This window comes from Drosophila sechellia, chromosome X (genome assembly GCF_004382195.2).
Source record: "Drosophila sechellia strain sech25 chromosome X, ASM438219v1, whole genome shotgun sequence".
NCBI classification, from domain to species: Eukaryota; Metazoa; Arthropoda; class Insecta; order Diptera; family Drosophilidae; genus Drosophila; species Drosophila sechellia.
In genome coordinates this window covers 8,780,226-8,799,911 of record NC_045954.1, presented here as the reverse complement: position 1 = coordinate 8,799,911, position 19,686 = coordinate 8,780,226, and the positions used below count along the sequence as shown (strand labels likewise).

General features: G+C 40.0%; 4 protein-coding genes across 8 annotated transcripts in view; 2 read left to right on the top strand and 2 right to left on the bottom strand.

The window, feature by feature from the left end:
• Window positions 1–129: 129 nt before the first annotated feature.
• Window positions 130–1,599, bottom strand: LOC6619736 (uroporphyrinogen-III synthase). The gene has a single exon (XM_002043915.2). The coding sequence runs from the start codon at window positions 1,398–1,400 to the stop codon at window positions 567–569; it is 834 nt and encodes a 277-aa protein (XP_002043951.1). The 5' UTR covers window positions 1,401–1,599; the 3' UTR covers window positions 130–566.
• Window positions 1,600–2,745: 1,146 nt separating this feature from the next.
• On the top strand, window positions 2,746–4,543 carry LOC6619737 (protein MAK16 homolog). The gene is made up of 4 exons (XM_002043916.2): window positions 2,746–2,852; window positions 2,924–2,970; window positions 3,035–3,839; window positions 4,261–4,543. The coding sequence occupies exons 1-4, from the start codon at window positions 2,838–2,840 to the stop codon at window positions 4,414–4,416; spliced, it is 1,023 nt and encodes a 340-aa protein (XP_002043952.1). The 5' UTR covers window positions 2,746–2,837; the 3' UTR covers window positions 4,417–4,543.
• Window positions 4,544–5,625: 1,082 nt separating this feature from the next.
• LOC6619738 (protein enhancer of rudimentary) lies at window positions 5,626–7,290 on the bottom strand. Its single transcript, XM_032725318.1, has 3 exons — window positions 7,167–7,290; window positions 6,597–6,682; window positions 5,626–6,485 (listed from the first exon to the last, which is right to left on the bottom strand). The coding sequence occupies exon 3, from the start codon at window positions 6,477–6,479 to the stop codon at window positions 6,165–6,167; it is 315 nt and encodes a 104-aa protein (XP_032581209.1). The 5' UTR covers window positions 6,480–6,485; window positions 6,597–6,682; window positions 7,167–7,290; the 3' UTR covers window positions 5,626–6,164.
• An 874-nt stretch (window positions 7,291–8,164) lies between these two features.
• LOC6619746 (eye-specific diacylglycerol kinase) overlaps window positions 8,165–19,686 on the top strand; it is a 111,349-nt gene continuing 99,827 nt past the window's right edge. For 3 of the 5 annotated variants that reach the window (XM_032724711.1, XM_032724713.1, XM_032724712.1), the window contains exons 1-3: window positions 8,165–8,827; window positions 9,075–9,331; window positions 17,838–17,843. In XM_032724711.1, the coding sequence (XP_032580602.1) occupies window positions 8,798–8,827; window positions 9,075–9,331; window positions 17,838–17,843 (293 nt within the window). In that variant the 5' untranslated portion in view covers window positions 8,165–8,797. Of the gene's footprint in view, window positions 8,828–9,074; window positions 9,332–13,783; window positions 14,324–17,837; window positions 17,844–19,686 lie in introns of those variants that run through there. The other 2 variants (XM_032724709.1, XM_032724710.1) reach the window with 1 other exon arrangement.

Below are 19,686 nucleotides of genomic sequence, written 5' to 3'. Positions count from 1 at the left end.
AAATTGAAAAGTAAGTGCAATTATAGAATCAATGGAAACTCCAAAGCGAATTGTTTAAATTTAAACGTAATTGCTTAAGTCTACTCTACTTCGCTGCCGCCTCCTATTTGACCCACAAAGACGACCAACTAAATTTAGAAAAGAAACAATTTATTCAGCTTAATCCAATAGTAAACAGAAAATAAAGACGTCGGCATTTCATGCGGCTAATTTTGTACTCGCTCGGAGGTCAATCGAAAAAAAAGAAACAAACAAACCATGAGTCTTTTTTTACGTTTCGATCAGGAAACTAATTACCCATCCTTGGATTTCAAATCGATGTATAAATTATAAAGATAACCCTTTCAATTTGCACAACCAAAGCTCTGAATTTTCTACATAACTTGTTAAAAATCGAAATGGGATAGAAAATCTTATACTTAATAGTGGTTATAAAAGAAAATTACAGATTGTGTGGGATCATAGTTACTACAAGATTCAGGTCATAAGATCTCCACTTGGATGCTGGATGATTACCGCCTGGTTTCATTAGCTGATGGAGCTGCGAAAGCTTGAGGAATCTTATCTTAATTGTTATTCTCGAGGGCGGCCATCCGCTCGCGCTCCTTGAGCAGCCGCTCCCGGCTGTCCTGCGGATTGAGCAGCACCTTGACCAGATGCTCCACCGTCGGCCGCTCGGCGGTGCAGTAGACCTTCTGGCCCAGCGATTCGAGGGCACGCCGGGTGCTCGGCCCGATGGCCACCAGCTTCCACTTGTCCATCGACAGCTGGCGGCTGGTGAAGTACTGCAGCGCACAATTAAAGCCCGATGGCGAGAAGAAGGCAAGGAATTCGATCGACTCGCCGTAGATCTCCAGTGCCCGCTCCACATTGGCGCCCAGTTCGGGGTGGCAGCGCGTCTCGTACACCTCGCACGCGTCCACGGAGAAGCCATTCTCGGCCAGCTTGGAGAGCAGCGTATCGGTGGCCAGATTGCCGCACGGCAGCAGCAGCGGCAGGGCCCGCGATCCATCGAACGTATCCACTATGTAGTCGCCCAGTGCCCGGGCATTGCCCGTCTGTTTGCCGTGGGTGAATAGCTGGTCCAAGGTGCTCAGCGCCAGATTGTGGGTCACCTCGCCGACGGCATAGTTATGCAACATCTTCCAACCGCCGGGCAGCTCGCCGAGATTCAGGGACGCAGCCACCGCCTCCACGCAGCGCGGCGATGTGAATATGATGCCGGCATATTTGTCCGGATTCTGGAGCTTGGCGCGCAGCTCCTCCAGATTCTTGAAGCCAAAGCTCAGTGTGGGCACGAACACAGGGTTGAAATCGTGCTTCTCCAGCGTTTCCGCGTACACATCGCTGCTTTCCGACTCCGATTTGAATATGATCACAGTTCGCTGGCGACTCGTCATCTCGCTTGCTGTTCACCGTTGCTCACTTGGCTCTGGCGCACTGTGGGCTGAATTTTCCTTTGTCGAGTTTTTCGCCTGCGCTTACTTGCCCCGCCCACCGCGGCCGCCTTCGCTGCGCCTTTTATTGCGAAAATAAAAATATATAAATAAGAGTCGAATTTTGTGCAACAGCAGGACTCGTGCCGTCTCCCTCTAATCAGCTGTCTCGCCGGCTGTCCGCAGGGCTGCCAGATCGTCGGGCTAGCGGCATTACTGTTCGGGAAATATTTTTAAATTTAACTAAATTTATGCTTTTGTTTTGAAGTTGCAGAAAAGACATAAGAAAACTTATTCGCTTTATTTATTTTTTTTATTTCTACTCATTATATGCTGTTTTTTATAATCAGCTGTTTTGGCGACTGTCCAGGGTGGCCACATCGTTGTTATATTTAAAATATTTAATTTGTTTGCAACATTTATTCAGTTGTACATTCGCTTTATTGAAAGCCAGTAAGAATAACAGTAAGAATATCTTCTCACACATATTAATACAAATTAATCATGAGTACTTTAACTTATTCATGGGAATTTTCTCAAATTCCTTATCAGATATTTTTCCAATGAATCAAGAGTTTTTACGGATTTCGAGCAGAATATACATCGGCATACTTCAGAACTATTTCAGATTTGATCGATGCGACAACGCAGAGTAATAATACATTTTCACTTAAAAGTTTATTATTTATACAGTATTTAAAAGTTTTTCTTTAGTGGTGTTTATAATGCTGAAGCTTTCATGTTTTGTAATATTAATTTTGTGATATTAATTGCGATCATTCTATATAGAAAATAACGTGGAAAAGTCGTGGACTGATGCGGCAGCTGCATGTCGTGAATTCGGCGGTTTCTTGGCGGCTTTTCAAAACCAAGAAGAACTTAAGACCATTCAGACGAGATTGAAATACTGGTGGTACTGGACGGGTATAAATGATTTGAAAACCAAGAAGTTCGTATCAGTGGCCTCGGGAAAGCCATCAGCAATATTCCAAAGACATAATTTTAAAACCAATCACAGCAAATCGTGAGTTGTGGTGGATCGTCAATATATGTCCGAATTTGATTGTAATAACAAATTGTATTTCATTTGCAAGCTGGATGAAGATACGTAGATAATGTATACTGCTAATAAAGAACTTGTACTTGTATAAGCTACTAACGCACAAAAGTGAGTTTTTTTTGCTCAAAATTAATTGAAAATTGGGTTATAAGAAATGGTTTGAATTCTTAGCCATCTGGCCACGCTGGCGATTGCAACTGTCATCGGTGCTATCGATAAGGCCAACCGGGCGGCACACAACTATCGATAGCGCAATATTGTCAGTTGAATTTGCACGTGTTCCAAAGTAAGTTGGTTGTTTTATTTGATTGGAGCCATTTATTTGATAACAAAACGGCGCCATGCAGCACGACGATGTGAGTAGCAGGTGTATGAATTCGCAGCGAGTTGTTGGGCTAATCAGAATTATTACTTATCCATTTGCCAGGTGGTTTGGAGCATCATCAACAAGTCCTTCTGCTCGCACAAAGTGAAGTGAGTTAAATGCGGCCAATAAATGTGTATAAATATGTGTTTTAATGCAATCTCAACCACGCAGGACCGACACACGCACCTTCTGCCGCCATGAGTACAATCTCACGGGTCTGTGCACCCGCAGAACCTGTCCGCTGGCCAATTCGCAATATGCCACCGTTCGCGAGGAGAAGGGCATCATCTATTTGTTCATCAAGACGGCGGAGAGGGCGCACATGCCCAGCAAATTGTGGGAGAGGATCAAGCTGTCCAGAAACTTCGAGAAGGCGATCGAACAGATCAACGAGAATCTGGTGTTCTGGCCCAAATACATGATCGCCAAGAATAAGCAGCGTTTCCTCAAGATCACCCAATATCTGATCCGGATGCGTCGCCTGAAGTTGCGCCGCCAGAAGCTCATTGTGCCCCTGTCCACGAAGATCGAGCGACGGGAGGCGCGGCGCGAGGAGAAGGCCTTGGTGGCCGCCAAGATCGACAATCACATCGAGAAGGCGCTGATGGATCGTCTGAAGAATGGCACCTATCGCGACATCTACAACTTCTCGCAGACCGCTTTCAACAAGGCTCTGGAGGCGGAACGCGTGGACGAGGATGAGGAGGAGCTCGACGACGAGGACGAGGATGAGCAGCTGGAGCGCGAAATGGAGGTGGACGCCGACGATTCACGCGAAGCTGACGAAGTGCAGAGATCCCTGCTCGACGAGGAGTTCGTCGAGGCCGATACGGACGATGAGGAGGATGAGGATGATGACGACGAGGATGAGGACGAGGACTACGACAGCGATTCCGGCAAGCGGGAAGAGGTCGAGGTGGGCAGCGATTTCGAGGAGTCCGACGAGGATGACGATCCGGATGCTGATGATATTGAGGTAGTGTTTCCGGTCATGTATCAGGGTTTTTTTCTATTTTTTTGGCAGTTTTCTGGGATTTCTGAATCCTTTTCCAATGAATTTCTGATAATATTGAGATATATTCTTTGTATATTACTAATATTACTATTTTGAGCATGCAAATAGTTGCACACGTTATTCGAAAATCCTGCCACCATTCGAAATTACCATAATTAGTAATAGCAAACGAGTTCTGCCCGCTGGGAGCTTAGAACACCGAGTTGGCTGTGGGAGAGCTTTCGAGCGTCGTTGCGCCGCTTTTCATTCAGTTGCGACGGTTTCCATTCAGTGCGCGCTAACTAACAGCTCCAGAAAATTGCCAAAAAAAAAAAAGAAAAGAAAAATAGAAACTAAATTCAAATTACCAAACGAACTTAAAACGAACCATTGCATCTAACAGGACACCAAAGTGCCGGCCAAGAAATCCGCCAGCAAGGCGAAGAAGGACAAGAAATCGCCGGCGGCCAGCAGTCGACGCAGCCGCTCCAAGCCCAAACTGGATCTGGAGTACGAGTATGAGGTGGAGAAGGAGGCACAGCGGCAGATGCGCCATTAGCCAGGTCCACAATAAATATTCCCCCATGCTCATCCACTTAGCTGTTAACGCTTATTGTTTAGCCAACTACATTTGTAACGTCGGTTAGGAATAGTATTTTACATAAAAAAAAAACAAAAAAAAACTAGATGCCCGAAAAATTGGTTGCAGGATGCAGTTCATCTGTTTTCCACTCGCTTTGCTCTCTGGCGAAAAAGTTGGGATTGGCTAACACTGACATTGAAAGTGGGCAATGCATAAAACCAGTTTTGAAAAATATTCTATAAAAACTAGGCAACGTTTTTAACACAGCTGCAGTTATTGCATACCCTGTAAAAAGTGCGAAGTTGCGTGGCAAGCGTTTTACTTTAAATAGGAGAAATTATAGGCGATAATCTTTTTTTTTCTCAATCAAACATTAAATATATACATATATATATATATATTTTACATATTTTTGTAGTCATAAACAAATGCTCATTTTTTAGCCAATATATTTGTCTGAATAATGAGCTTATTATCTAGCATCTAGTGTTCATTAATATTCAGCAAATATAATGGCTAACTATAAACAATATGTTTATTGCTAGTTAACGCGTGGCAATATTTCAATAGTTAGCAGCATCCACAAGTCGCCACTAAATGTGTATATATATGTATGTCTATATATATACTATATATTTAACAAAATGCTGTCGCGGAGCTAATTAAATATCGCACGCCAAGTTCAATGCAGTGCGGCCAAGCGATTCAGCGGCCCAAGTTCGTTATCCGATCGTATGGGGGATTGGATATCTGGCGGAGCAGCCCCATCCCCCCTCCCCTCCCCCTGCAACTCAAGGTCATTTCGCATCCGCGGCCAAAGGTTCTGTTTTGCTTAAACAGGCCGTTAAAACGCCGCAAAGCCAACGGTGTGCAAAATCGGCAAAGGTGGCTAAAAGTTGTTGAAAACCTTTCAACTGTGCGCTTTGTTTAACTAACTTGAAATCGAGTATTTAACAGCATCGGTGGAAAGGGGTAGCAGTAGTGTACAAATATGTATGCTTATATGTTCAGTGTGTCCTGTTGTTTTAGTTTATTATTCGACAGATTGCAGACTTAAGCTAGCACACACGAAAAAAAAATGCACACTTGCAAATGCCATTCGGTTTACAAACAAACAAACAGACAGACAAACAAACAAACAGTTCGCTATCGATAAGAACAACCTTAAAAATCAGAAACACACAGTTGTCAGTTGGGTGTATATACATATATGCCTATATATATATATGTATATATATATATATATTAGTACGTTAAAAGTAAGTTTTCCATTTCTAAGTTTTACAATTTATCGTTCTCTTTGTGTTACTTTTTTTTCCTTCCTTTTTTGCATTGCGTTTTGTTGCAAAAACGTTGCTGTCATTTGGCGATCTAGTCGATAGCAGCATTTCCCAATGGATTCGATGCCCCACCCACATCTCCTCCTTCTTCTACATCTTATTGGTGTTGTTGGTGTTATTGGTGTTATGGTGTTGTGGGCGTTGACAATCCTGGATGCTGTGTTCAGCGCTGTTGCACGTATCCTTGTGTTGTTGCATGTATCCTAGTGTTGTTGCGGTTGCTGTTTCCCGCTTTGTTGCATGTATCCTCGTGTTGTTGTGGTATTGCACGCGTTGCTGCATGCATCAACGTGTTGTTGTGGTTGGTGTTGTTGCACGCATTGGTGCATGCATCATCGTGTTATTTGGTTGATGTATGTATCTTTCTCGTCGCGTCGTCGTCCCTTAGGTATTGGAACTGAAGGCCGCCTGGCGGAGCAGCACATAGATCTTCTCCTTGATCCAATCCTTGTTGTAGGGCGCATAGGTATTGGTGCTCTTCTGGTACACCATGCAACTGATGTCCACCATTGTGTCGATGAAATCGAACAGCTGGCTAATGTCGTACGTGATGGTCGGCGTGTTCGGATTGCGGCGCTTCAGGTGCTCCTCGTAGATCTTGCACACGCCCTCCATGCACTCGTTGACGCTCTCGTAGTCGCAGTAGGTGCGGGTCTCCGGACGAGCACCCGGCTGAACCAGTAGGATGGTGTGCGACATGGTGATCTGCAAGGCAAAGATGGGAACATTGGTGATCTATCTATGGAGGAGTGTATATATGTATGCTGGCCGTGGGTTACTAGTGTGTGCGTTTCATTGCTCATCTTCATCACTTACATCCTTTTTCTTATCAAGCGCTTTTTTCCTATAGCAAAGTCCGAAAGATTCCGAGACTCTCGAAGTTGATGTTTACTTCGCCAGCTCTGCAAAAATTGCATAAATATTTATTAGAAGCATAAATAGAGCTGTCAGAAACAAATAAAATAAAAACGAAAGAGAAGGAAGCTATGCTGCTGCGTGCAACGCATCGCCCCATCTCGCTCGCACTCGCCGCCAATACACCAATACACGCGCACACATGCTGGTCAGCAAAACGCTCTTGGATTTTCCAATTCGCAACTGGGAAATAGACTAAGATGGCACTTCCAGCAATTGCTGGAATTCCAGTAATTTGAGTGTGAAGCGATGGAGAAATGCGTATTTGTACAAGTTAATGCACGCTTATGCCGATTATGCCGCTACACTAAAACACAAACATTCGGAAGCGCGAACACACACATACAAGGTGTATAACGGCCGCCGCGTGTGTGTAACTAACTGTATGCAATCACTTGTTTTTCTTAAATTTTCCAGATTTTTCTCGAATTTTAAATAATTTCTATGTCTCCCGTTCAGTGTTCAACTTACCCCTTCAGGCACCGAACTATATTGATTCAGTGAGGATTCAGTGAGGAGATTCAGTAAAATCAGCGCTTGCTTCGTTTTTTTTTGTAATTTTGCCAGTTCTATCGGTTTGAAGAGGAGGCTGAAGCTAGAGATGAGCGCTGCGCGGCGTGACTCTTCGTGACAAAATAATCGAAAGATATCGATTAGTAATAAAATCTTTTATTTAATATCCTCTGTTAAATAATATTTACCAAAGTAAATGACAAGTGTGACCCATATAACACTCATAGAGTCATTAACAATTTTATACTTAATTCTATCAATGTATTTGCATTGCATTTGTACTTGCATTTCATTTGGTGTATTTGATTCAATATTATGTCTTCAGCTTTCTAAAGTAACATAGATCTATAGGCCATCAACATTGTATGTTCATTAATTTTTTTTATATATAGTCACACTTTATTTATATAAAGCCTTTTACTATAAAGCATGTTTTTTAATGCATATTTTTATTTCATTTAGCGTAAATCATGTAATATATAGTCTTCAGTTCATTTTAAATAAAAATAATTTTACAATGTCTACAGAAATTATTTTATATAATAAAATTATAATTATAGTGTCAATTTAACGTGAAAAATTATGAAAAATTAATTAATTCCGAAAATTTTTTACATTTTTTGTTGTTATGTATAAACATTAGATATTACAGTTACCTTATTTAGAATAAAACTAACGCCCATCAACAAATTATGGTCTTTATAAAGTATACTTAATGTTAAATCACTTTGATTTAACGTGCATATTTAAAAGCATATATGTACTTTATTTAGTATTTTATTTAATATTAAGTCGAAAGTTACTGTAAATGAAATAAAACTATCGCCCATCGCCAGCTCTCGCAGTCTGGCCACTGTTCTCACGGCCCAGCGCTGCCAGACAGCGGCAATCGGCGATCCGAGTGCCCACCAGCTGTTTGATCTCAATTGGACCAATTGGAAGAGCGCGGCGTCGCGGGCAGCGCAGTCGATCGGCGGCAGAGCGATCGGCAAAGAAATCAACAACAAAAAGCAAAATCTCGTCTCAATTTTATTTACGTGCTTTTTGTTTTAGTGAAAAGTGAAGGCGCAGCCGCAGCAGCCCGTGTTTCGCGCGTTCCCATTAATTTGTTGTTATTTTCAATTGTGCAAGTGGCGTTCGTTCGTGTCTCTCGTTTTTTTTTTCCTGTGTGCTTGTGTGCGTCCTAATTGAAAGAAAATGAAGTGAAAAGAAGCAAACAAATTGGGAAATAGCAACGTAAACAAATCAAATCATGAATGAAGTAGAAGAACAGCGAAGTTAAATGAAACCAGGCAGTAAATTGAAAGCGAAGCCCTGCGAAAAGAAGATGATAAAGGCTGCGAAATGGGAAGCACCGTTAAAGTAGCACCAAAAGCAGTAGCAGTAGTCGAATAAGAAAACACAAAATCCAACCAACGCGACGCACGCGTGTCCAATTTGTCGCCTCTGCTTCGTCTCTCTGCTTCCTCTTCTCTGTTCTGCGCACACCGTTGCACGATCATTCATGTGTGGGTGTTGTATCTGCGTTGCTTCTTGCATTTCATTTGATTTTGTTGCTCATCTCTTATCGCTGAAATCTCGAAATCTCAATGTTCTCGGCGACCAATGGCAAAATCAAGGTAAAAAACGTGCGCACTACTAGTTTTCTAAACTTACTAAATGGTGTTTTAGTTAGTTGTGTTCTGTTAGTTGTTATTATCGAATTCATTAGTCATTCTATGTTTCACTTGACTGCGGTTTGTTTAAATATTATGCGATAATTATCTATATCTTATCTGATGTTTGCACGAGATTTGTTGCGGTATATTTGATTTGATATAAAACTATATCGGTAAATTCTTTACTTGTATACATATTTTTTTACAGTTACCTCCGGAGGATGCTGTGCTGGTGACGTCACCGCTGCGCTGCCTCTTCAATGGCCCCTTTCGCGATCTGCACTTCAACGTCACCGATCACCGCATCATTCCCGTGCACGATGTCGTTTTCCTCGACGATTTCGAACGCAACGTGAAGCCTTTGATCTACCGCCCCGTGACGTCAGAGGTCGCTGAATCTGCCAACGTCGACGAGAAGGCAACGCCGGCAGAGGAGGAGCTGCGCAGCTTCATTCCAATCAGCAGGTGAGTCACATCCACCGAGTGCGACAGAGATGGCAATCAATCGATCGTGGCCTTGAACTTGATTCCATTTTGTTAGTCCCCATTCCCAATTGGAAGTGAAAGAGAGTGGGGGAGCAGAAAAGATGGAGAGCAAGCCAATTAGAATTTCCAAATGGAGATTTCAAGCTTTTGTAAATGGAGAAATCCACTTCATTTCAATTTTGAGCATTGAAAGTGGGACTTGTATTTTAATTTAAACAATTAGGTTACAATTATCGAATCTAGGCATCTGTAATAATTTGTCTTGTTTAACGCTAATTTTTGAAAAGTGTTTGCTTTATGGCGCCGATAAGTAAAGAACATTCTCAACTGATAAGAACGTGGGCGCCCCTGATGTGTTGAAACATCATCGTTTTATCGTCAAAAGTGTGCAAAAGCTGTGTATCTATTATAAACGACTTTGTTTGTAGGCGTATTGTTATTTGTTTTAAGGTGCGTCGCTAATTTCCCACAACCCGGATGGGAAATAAACATTTTTTTTAACTACCAGATAGTTTTATATTTATATTGACAGTTAAACAATACTCATGTTTTAAACAATCATTCTTATATCTGTTTTTTTTACAATTCCATCGGTTTAATTGCTTCAAATATGGAATGTCATACCTCGTTGAGCTCGAAATTAAATTTCCAATTAAACTGTGTTCAAAAATTGGAATTCAAATTTTTTCAAATTTTTTAAAAATTTTTTACAAATTTTGATGACAAAAATTGCGAAAATTTGGTCAAAAATTAATTTTTCCAAATACATCAAAAAGTGATAGGGATGGTTGGCATATGTAATTAGCTGATCAAAACAGTTATTCTTTCAGCTTTATGATCATTTTTAGCCGAGTTATGATTAAAATGCCAATCAAAAATATTTCAGTTTTTGCCAAAATCCGTTTTTTCTATTTTTTGTCATAAAATAATTCGTTTTTCTGCGACAACTTTTAAAATAATTGCGTGAATATGGAATGCCATATATCGCTGGGTTTATATTTAAATTTCCAATCAAAATGTATTCAAAAGTTGGAATTATAAATTTTTGCCATTTTTGACAAAATTTGATAATGTTACCGTTACCCCTTAAAAAAATGCGAAAATTTGCCGAAAAATTATTTTAACGGAGTCCCTCAAAAAGTAATAGGGGTTGTTAGTATTGGTTGTAAGGAGTACAAAATGGTACTCCTTTTTGCTCTGTGACCATTTTTAGTCAAGTTCTAGCCAAAAAAGCCAATTTGAAATTTCAGTTTTTTGCCAAAAATATTTTCCCAGATTTTTTGTGAAAAAAATATTTGGTATTTTGATCAAAACATTCGAAATAATTACCCAAATATGGAATGTCATACCTCGTTGAGTTTGTTTCTTAAATCCCAATCGATCTGCATTCAAGTTTGGGAATTCTAGGATGTTTAATTTTTTTGCAAATTTTGATGATGTTGATGATGCTTACAAAAAAAGCGAAAATTTGGCCAAAAATTAATTTCACAAAATCAGCTTAAAAGTGAAAGGGGTTGTTAGTATTGGTTGTAAGGAGTACAAAATGGTACTCCTTTTTGCTCTGTGACCATTTTTAGTCAAGTTCTAGCCAAAAAAGCCAATTTGAAATTTCATTTTTTTGCCAAGAATATTTTCCCAGATTTTTTGTGAAAAAAATATTTGGTATTTTGATCAAAACATTCGAAATAATTACCCAAATATGGAATGTCATACCTCGTTGAGTTTGTTTCTTAAATCCCAATCGATTTGCATTCAAGTTTTGGAATTCTAGGATGTTTCAATTTTAGTCAAGGTATTGATTGAAATAGTTAATTTTTATTTATATGAACAGAACAAGGGGTATCTGTTATTCTACAGTGTTCTAGTTCTGTTGTTTTTTTTTTTCGCTGCTACGTTTTATGAGCGTTTTGCTTGCTCGTTTTGTGTTTGTCCACATTTGGCGTAATTGTTTCGCATTTCTACTGGCGGTTAACACACGACCGCCTGGGCTATGATTATTGTTTTATTTTATCGTGCTACCGCATTTGGCTGATATCGTGGATTTGTATTTATGCGTTATTTATTCTGCATTAGGAATTTGCCGCCTCGAAAAAAGCTCGTCGACTTGGTCGTTGCCTTTTGGCCCAACATAAAAAAACTTTATAACCAAACTCGCAGGCGGTCATTCAACTGATAAGAATCAGTGTACAGCAAAGTTTTAGTGCGAAAAGGTTGGGTAAACTAAGAAACTTGGGGTTTTTTAAGGGTTTATAGCATTTAGCAATAGGTTTTTGGGAGCTTTTTTTTTCTGCGAAGCTAACTGACAGATTCTTTTGCTAACTGACAGATAAATATAGTTCATATTTTAGATATTTATAAGGTAATAATATACGATAAAGAACATTATGTTTCTACTACTTATTTTAAAGAGCATCACAAATTCGTTGCCATTGAGATTGATTTTGATTTTCTCGTTTCTTCCGCTTGCTTTTTTGGGCAATTGTTTCTGGTTTCTTTGGTCGCCGATTTTTATTGTTGTCTGAAGGTTGTCTGAGTTGACACCTTTTCGTTGGCATACATACGGATGTACATAAATATTTCTTATTTTTTTTTTTTAATTGCCTCTGTTTTCGTCACAGTTGCCGGCAAAAGTATTGCGCCCTTGGCAATGACCGTCGTCCACATGCTCCGCAAAAAGCAATTCATCAGCATACACACGTTTCTGGTTTTTTTTTATTTTTTTTTATTTATTTTTTTTTTTTTTTGCTTACTCGAATTTCAAATTATTGTTAGTGCAACGACTTCAATTAAGGTGCACTTAAATAATTGATAGTTTGACCCCTGTTTTTTTTTTTTTTTTTTTTGCTATTGTAACTTTTGTGGAAGTAGAAGACTTATTATTGCAAGTCGAGAAACAGAATTTAAGGCCTTTTAATAATGCACTTTTTTTTAACTAATCAGAGACTTAATTATTCGCCTGGCAATTCGTCTTGCTGGCAAATTTATAGTAAAATATTAATATGATATTGTGGAACTTATTATTTCGATAGCTTTTAAAACTTATATCTTATCGTCGCTTCGCTGATGGATTTCAAACAATGGAGATTCGTTCCACGTAAATTAATTATAATAATTTGTGTAAAAAATGTTTACGGCTGAGTTTTAAAACGAAATGTTTTGCCTCGCATATGCAAAAAAAAAAACCTTTCCGTATTTTTCGCTTTGATTATTTTATAACATTATTAAAAACAAATGTTCGGATAAATGCATAAAAAATGTTGATACTCCGCGCCAGTTTTGGGTTGGGAAACAATTCCAGAGGCTCCGCGGCATTGAAATGGCTCATTAAATCGCGCTCGTTGCGGGCTTAGCTCATTTAAATTTTATTTTTTATGGTTTTATGAGCTGAGTGAAAAACAAATGGGAAAGATGGCACAAAAACGGGCGGGTTGGGGGGCATTTTGCGGAAACGCAGCCAAGCAGCTAAGCCAATAATTGTTAACTTATAATTTGATAGGATGCGATTAGATAGAAACAAGCTAGCTTTGAAAGACGATAAAATAACAACGTTGAAAAGCCAAAAGTAAGCAATCACAGCATCGAATGGCAAAATGGCCAAATCACAGGAAATAGTTTTAATCACAATTTGGGTAATACGAGCAATTGATTACCTCAATTGAGTAAGGCGTTTCCTGTCGACGTGGCAAAATCACCTATGACCAATGCCCCACCTCCCACCCCCCTCAATTTGATTTATCAAAGGTGAGCAGCACGTGCGAAGGGCTTCCTTCCTATCGTCACAATGTCGCCCCCGAAAATCGCTGACCCATTTCAGCATTATTTGCTGCTCTGCGAAGGCACAAATGTGGATAGAACAAATCGAATGGACAATGTGGAAAATGTTCTTGGAGTGACCATCGCAGTGCTACCGTGTTAGCTTCCATTTGAGAAAGCTGACCGGTTTTACGTTCAGTTTGTAACAAGGTGAAAATTGATATGAAAATAACTTTCAAAGGTGTCTAAATGTATGCAACAATGATATTTAATTGCCAATGGTACTTTTGCGGCATTTTAAAGCATGCAACAGTTTCTTTTCAATGGGAAATACGATGAATTACTTTATTGTTGCATACTTTTACGCACTTATTTAAAAGATTTCCAATTATTAGAGGGCTCTACTTCATTTATTTTGATAATTCTTAAGAATATTTCTCCACCCTGTGATGTTAAGATACAGTAATATGATGAACGGATTGTTCACTTAATAATAAAAAAAAAAAAAAAAATTATTAGAGGGCATTGGAATGGTCGTTACTTTGCGGCGCTTCGATTCCGCACAGACCCTAATTGAATTAGCCATTTGGAGACGTGGCCAGCACCTCTGGCTAAGGTCTCGCGATGTGAAGCCCCATCGAGTCTTCGGACTTCTGTGCCAATTGCCAATCGCTGAGAAAGCAGCCCGCTTTCATCGCCAATTGCAGTTTCGAGTGCGTTCGGTGCAAGTCTAACTTGGGTGGCCAAACAAAAGTCCAAACAAATCTACACTAAATTTCGTGTGTGTGACAAAAATCGAATAAACCGAACTTTTTTTTTTTGCAAGTGATTTGTATTGGAATTGAAAGCGAAAAAAAAAATAATAATAAAATAAATCGTTAAAATGCCGGAGCGCAGCATCAGTCAGCGGGATCTCGACGAGATCGAGATCGAGAGCGACGAGGAGGAGGAGGAACTGGAGCAGGGCGTGGGTCTGTCCACCCGGAGTCGCAGGAATCGACGCGGTGCCTCCGATTCCCCGGCCGCCTCGCGTGCTCGCAATGCCACCAATGGCATCCAAAATCGCGGAAGGGAGCGGGAGCGGGAAAGGGAAAGGAGCAGGGAGCGTTTTGGTAGCACCAATGCCGCCGATGAAGCCCGCTTCTATGACGATGAGGAGCAGCGATTGGAGGACGATGGCGAGGAGGACAGCGACGAGGATATCGAAATGCTGGATTAGTGAGTACTGCGCAATGATGGGGGGTTCGCACTCATAATTCGAATAGTTGTTGCCAGCTTTTTTTTGGGGGGCTTCTTTCCTGGAAATATGTGCTACTCGCATGGGAAATGGGAAATGCATAGAATCTGCACCGTAATTGGATTTGCAGCATAGTGAAATCACGCATTGTGTTGTTTGCAAACTAATGGTGTTTCCAAAATGCAAGGAGATAGAGTAACATGGTAACATGTTAGGTCATCATTAGCGAAGGCTCATTGAAAAGGCAAAATAGTTGGGATATTAAATAGTAAAATACAATACATGACGCATTATAATTGGCATAAATTAACTCTTTATTAGCAGAGGTACAAAATTTTTGCACATTCTTGTAATGCAAACATTGTGAACATGTGAAGTTGTTCAGCCTAATTAAAGTATCAATTCTACCTATTATCCCTTTTTGTTTGCTTTCTATTCACTATATATATATTCAATTTTCAATATATATTCAATAGATATTCAATATATATTCAATATATATTCAATATATATTTTTGTCAACTGGCTGAGCAAATCCTTAAATACACATTAGTTCACTCAATTGGGTATTTTACGGCTTAATGTCATAACCTGTAGGCCCTGCACTCTGACCTTTAACCCAACTACCCACAGCAGACAAGACACTTCGGCTAAACGGGCCAAAAAAAATGGGCTTTTATTATTTCATAGCCTACAAAACGGGGCCGCTGCTGGCGAATTGAAATGTTTCAAGTTCTGCGGTTCGCTTTGCTTGGCCAGAAAGTCGAAATAATGAATGTTGGCTGCCGCGCTCAGTCTGCGTGTTTAGAAATTTATAAGGCTTTTTCGCATTCATTACCAAAGAATGTTGCATTAAATTATTCAGCATCTGAAAAGCTGTTTTTTTTTAAATGTTATTAAGATATTTATTTCTTTGGAATATTACCAATTAAATATCGAATTATTGCGCGTGCAGTTTTAAATGCACTTGAAATGCGCCCAAAAGTATGCAGCAATGTTTTCCATTCTGCTGCATACTTTTGCACACTAGAATTGTGGATTTTCCAAGAGTTTTTCGTGGCACACGCCTTCTTCAATTTGAATTTCCACGCGTAGAATACTTCACTTCAATGTGAGATTATTTAATTCGCCAGCCCAAATGTTCATCTCTAGGTATTTGCTTGCAGTTCCAATTTCGGCTACACCCCGCTTTTCACATTTTCCCCCCGAATTTTCCGACCCCCACCCCCCCTCGCTTTCGTCAAGGGGATCCCCGTTGTTTCTGACGCCGCCGTCGTTTTGGTCTCGCCTTTTTTGGTCTCACGTTTTTGTCATGCTGTGGGCGCTTAATTAAAATTAATTAAGTACGTTGGCTTTTTATCCTTTTGACGGAGGTGTCAACCATTACCTGGATCAGCCCCCCCATTCCACCCACTGTCGCCCACTTTCGCTGGCCTTGAGGGTCTGAAAATATTTACAATGTTTGGTTACATTTCAAGTTAGTTAATTGTGCAGAAAATAAGACAGGTTGCTATCGCTAATGAAGATTGTGCCAAATGAATTAAATCGATTTCAATGTGATTTATAATGTGATATATATATATCCCAAATATATATATATATATATATTTTTACCCACTGCTCAAGTTTATTAACCATTACAATTACAATTTGCGGCAATTAATCATTTGTTTACGAATGCAAATGAAATGGCGAAAGTTTTTGCCATTCTTGCAGCATATAAATTTGCTTTGTGCGATAAGTACGCAGCAAGGGTGGGGGGTCGACCTTTGACCTGGGCCAAGATAACGGAATAAAATATGAATAAACATTTTGAGTAAGTGCACAAAGGAGTGCCTCGGCACTCATCTAACGTCATTGGAGACCCCCCAACTGCCCCAATCCCCTCCTGGCATGCCACAAAACTCATAAAACATTGGACAACTTTTCCAGTTGCAAGTGATGTGTGCAACGCGCCCCGCCCCCTTTGCCCCTTTGCCCACTTTCCTGCTGTTTTCCCGCCTGTCAAAAAGTTACAGCCCGACTGACTTTAATGCTGGGGAAATTTGCAGCATCTGTTGGGATTTTCTGTTTTTGCTCCTGTTGCTGCAGGTCCTGAAAATCCTTTCTATGCGCCACAAAACAGGGGTGCAAAAAAAAAGAAAAAAGAAAAAATTCGGACGCAAATATGCCACAAAAGCTGGCGACCAACAAGGAGCAAGGAAATTTCTGCTCTCTGCATGTTGCCAGCAAAATGTGTGCTTGCAAATTGTTTAAAACATTCAAGTTCAAATTCAGCAGTCAGGCATCGCTGTCTTCACATACACTTGCCGCAATCTTCTGGGCCAAAAAAAAAGCAGGCCAACAAAATTTGTTAGAAAAACGCGTACAAAGCGAAATTGTTCCAAATATTTGTAACAAAATTATGAAGTGCATATATTTATTAAGCAGACGTCGCGTGCAGCACAGCTAATTCAATTGCAAAATGTAAATGCACTTTCATTTGCAATTTGTTGATAATTTAGCTAGTTTAGATTAATTAATTATTTTGCTCGACATGTTTATTTTATATTTGTAAAGGCATATGATACTATTATAGGCCCCATTTTTGGGTGAGGGTATGGGCAGAATGCGGAGTTATGATAGTTTGGGGGGAGCAGTCTTATCCCCATGCATTTTACCTCACCCACACTTGCGTGTCGCTCGACAGTATCTGTGTGTGTGGGAGTATCTGTGAGTTTGCTTTTATTGCAGAGCCTTTTTTGGGGGCTGTGGGGGGAAGGGAGGACTGGCGTAGTTGGCGTCCCTCGAATCGCGCATTTTAGTGGCTTGCAGAAATATGCGATGCCCGTGGCGTCGTTTTAGCCAGAGTAGAAGCAGGGTTGCCAAGCTGTTATGCTTATTACACACGCTCACACAGGACTCTAGGTATATATGACGAGTATTCCAGCCCAGACGATCCCCATTTTTGGGGATAAAGCACCGAAAGTGCACCCATATAAAGCAACTCGGCACATTTGCCAAATAACATTCTTTTTTTCGGTCAAATTTTCCGATGGCAGAGGACAGGAAAATAAAACTATGAGTGCCATGTCGTGTGTAATGTGACCAGGGCACTTAAAAATCAAATGGATGGGTGGGTAAACTCAGCTATGCGTTTTTCAAGTGCAGTCCTTGGTCAAGTGTAAAGCCACAAATATTTATGCTCAAACCGAAATGAACTCGGTATCGGATAAACTGAGTTGTGACCAAAAAAAAAAAAATCATATACAAAATTCGAGATGAAAATGGAAACTTTGGTACAAAAAAAAAATGATTGGAAAAAAAGGAGCAATTTGTGTGATTTTAGTTTGGTTTTCATTGCAAGAGTATAGCATTTCTTTCAGCTTTTTAATGGTTAGACGCATTTAGTTCAACACTAGGCATGCGAAGTAATAACCCATCTACTTTAATATCGATTTTCCCGTTTTATTAGCCCCATATTTAACCAGTTTCTTTTCTCTTTTCTCGTTGCAGTGATACGTGAGTACAGCCAAAATTTTTACGAACCTGTCGTTAAGCAGCCTGAAAACAAAAGGCGACCAGCGAAAATATCTGCGCACGTACAATAAAACCACAAACATTCACATTACATCAGGTATTTACCATTCCGACAAGATTAATGCAGCGTAATGCGTTTGTGATATACGTTTTTACTTGCTAACTTTATTGCTGGATTTAACGACTTTAAAATCCAATGCGTATGCTCCAAACAAAGTTAACAAATTTAAAAAAAAAAATGAAAATTTAGTTCTCGTTTTGCGGGTGATTAATAAAGCATTACACAAATCGGTTGGGATTTTGTGATTATTAAATTGAAACTAAAATCAATTGCACTATTAAATGGATAACAGAATGTAAAAAAAAGGCAGTTGATATGCAGCTGTGGCTTGTATGAATAAATTATCCAGTGGCGCGCTTAAAAAATAATTTGTAGTAATGCTTACTTAATTACGTTATTGTAATTGAATTTCGCAGCATACACAGTGGTGATACAAATATTATATTTTAATTATATTTACTTTACTTTCCCTGCTAATTCAAGTATCGAAATAACAACCAAAAACATATTTTTTCTCTGAGAAAATGAATTTTGCTTGGAAAAAGGATTTTTTCGAGTTCTGAAATCTTTCGACTGGCACAGACAAACCATCCTATTTGTCCTTGCTCGCCTTGCTCCCCCTTCTTCGCTCTTCTTTCGCCTTTCTCCACTCTACACTCCCCTTTCACCTTTCACCATTCGCAAGCCGCGGTAATCGCACGCATCGGTCGGACATGTATTCGTTTTGACAACCTTCCCAACTGGCACGAAGTTTTGTCTGTAAACCATTGCAATCATATTTCCAACAGCAGTTAACCGGGGGATGAAAGGAAAGTGGAAAGCGGGGAGAAAGCACGTTCTGTGCCGCAAGCAAATTTAACAGGAGCAACCAATTCGAGATTCCAATAGGAGAGCTTGAAAAAAGCACTTTTAACAGCATTAAAGTTCTTCGCTGAATGCGAGCTCATATTTTGCATAAATAATCAAAATGATTGTGAATATTGCAGCTCAAGATCAACATGCCCATAAACGATAAGCTGCAGTTGTGCCAATCTTCATAACATTTCAATCAAAATTCTCAATCAATAATTACACGTACGCCCTGGACTTTTAAACCCCTTTCAATGCACACATTTTTGGATTTGTTTGTTGGTACAAATATATATGTACATATTATGTATGTATGATGGCTTTCTATGCGCGTTACGCATACGCCCTGTTGACGCCTCCCGTTTTCTGCCCCTGCAAACAAACGTCATTGTGCGCAAAATGAAGGAAATCAGGGAATGAGTGGAGTGATTGAGTGATTGAATGGGAACGGGTGCCGATGAATAAGTAGATTGTGCTCTTATGAACGGGAATGAAGGAGCATTTCGGGCAATATCCATACAAAAGAACAACAATGAACTGAAGGGCTTGGTTGGTTGCTGGGTTGCTTGGTTGTTGGGTGGTGGTGGGGAAAATGTGAAATTGATATTGATATTATGCAATGTTGTCCCGCAATGAATCGAATCGAAAGGGAGTCGTCGAATCGACTCGAATCGCAGCGAAACGAAACGAAAAACCCAACGATGAGAGTTGATTTTACGAGCCTTAAACATGACACTGAAATGAATTTTTTTAAACGCGGACTTCTTCTGCCAAGTGGATGTGGATATGGATGTGGATGTGGATGTGGATGTGCGGAGCGAATGCATACGCAGATTTTTACGACAGTTTGTTAGCGGATTCAGAGGGTCTCGTATTCGAATTCGCACTGCGAATGGCCAGGGAAATGGAACGGAT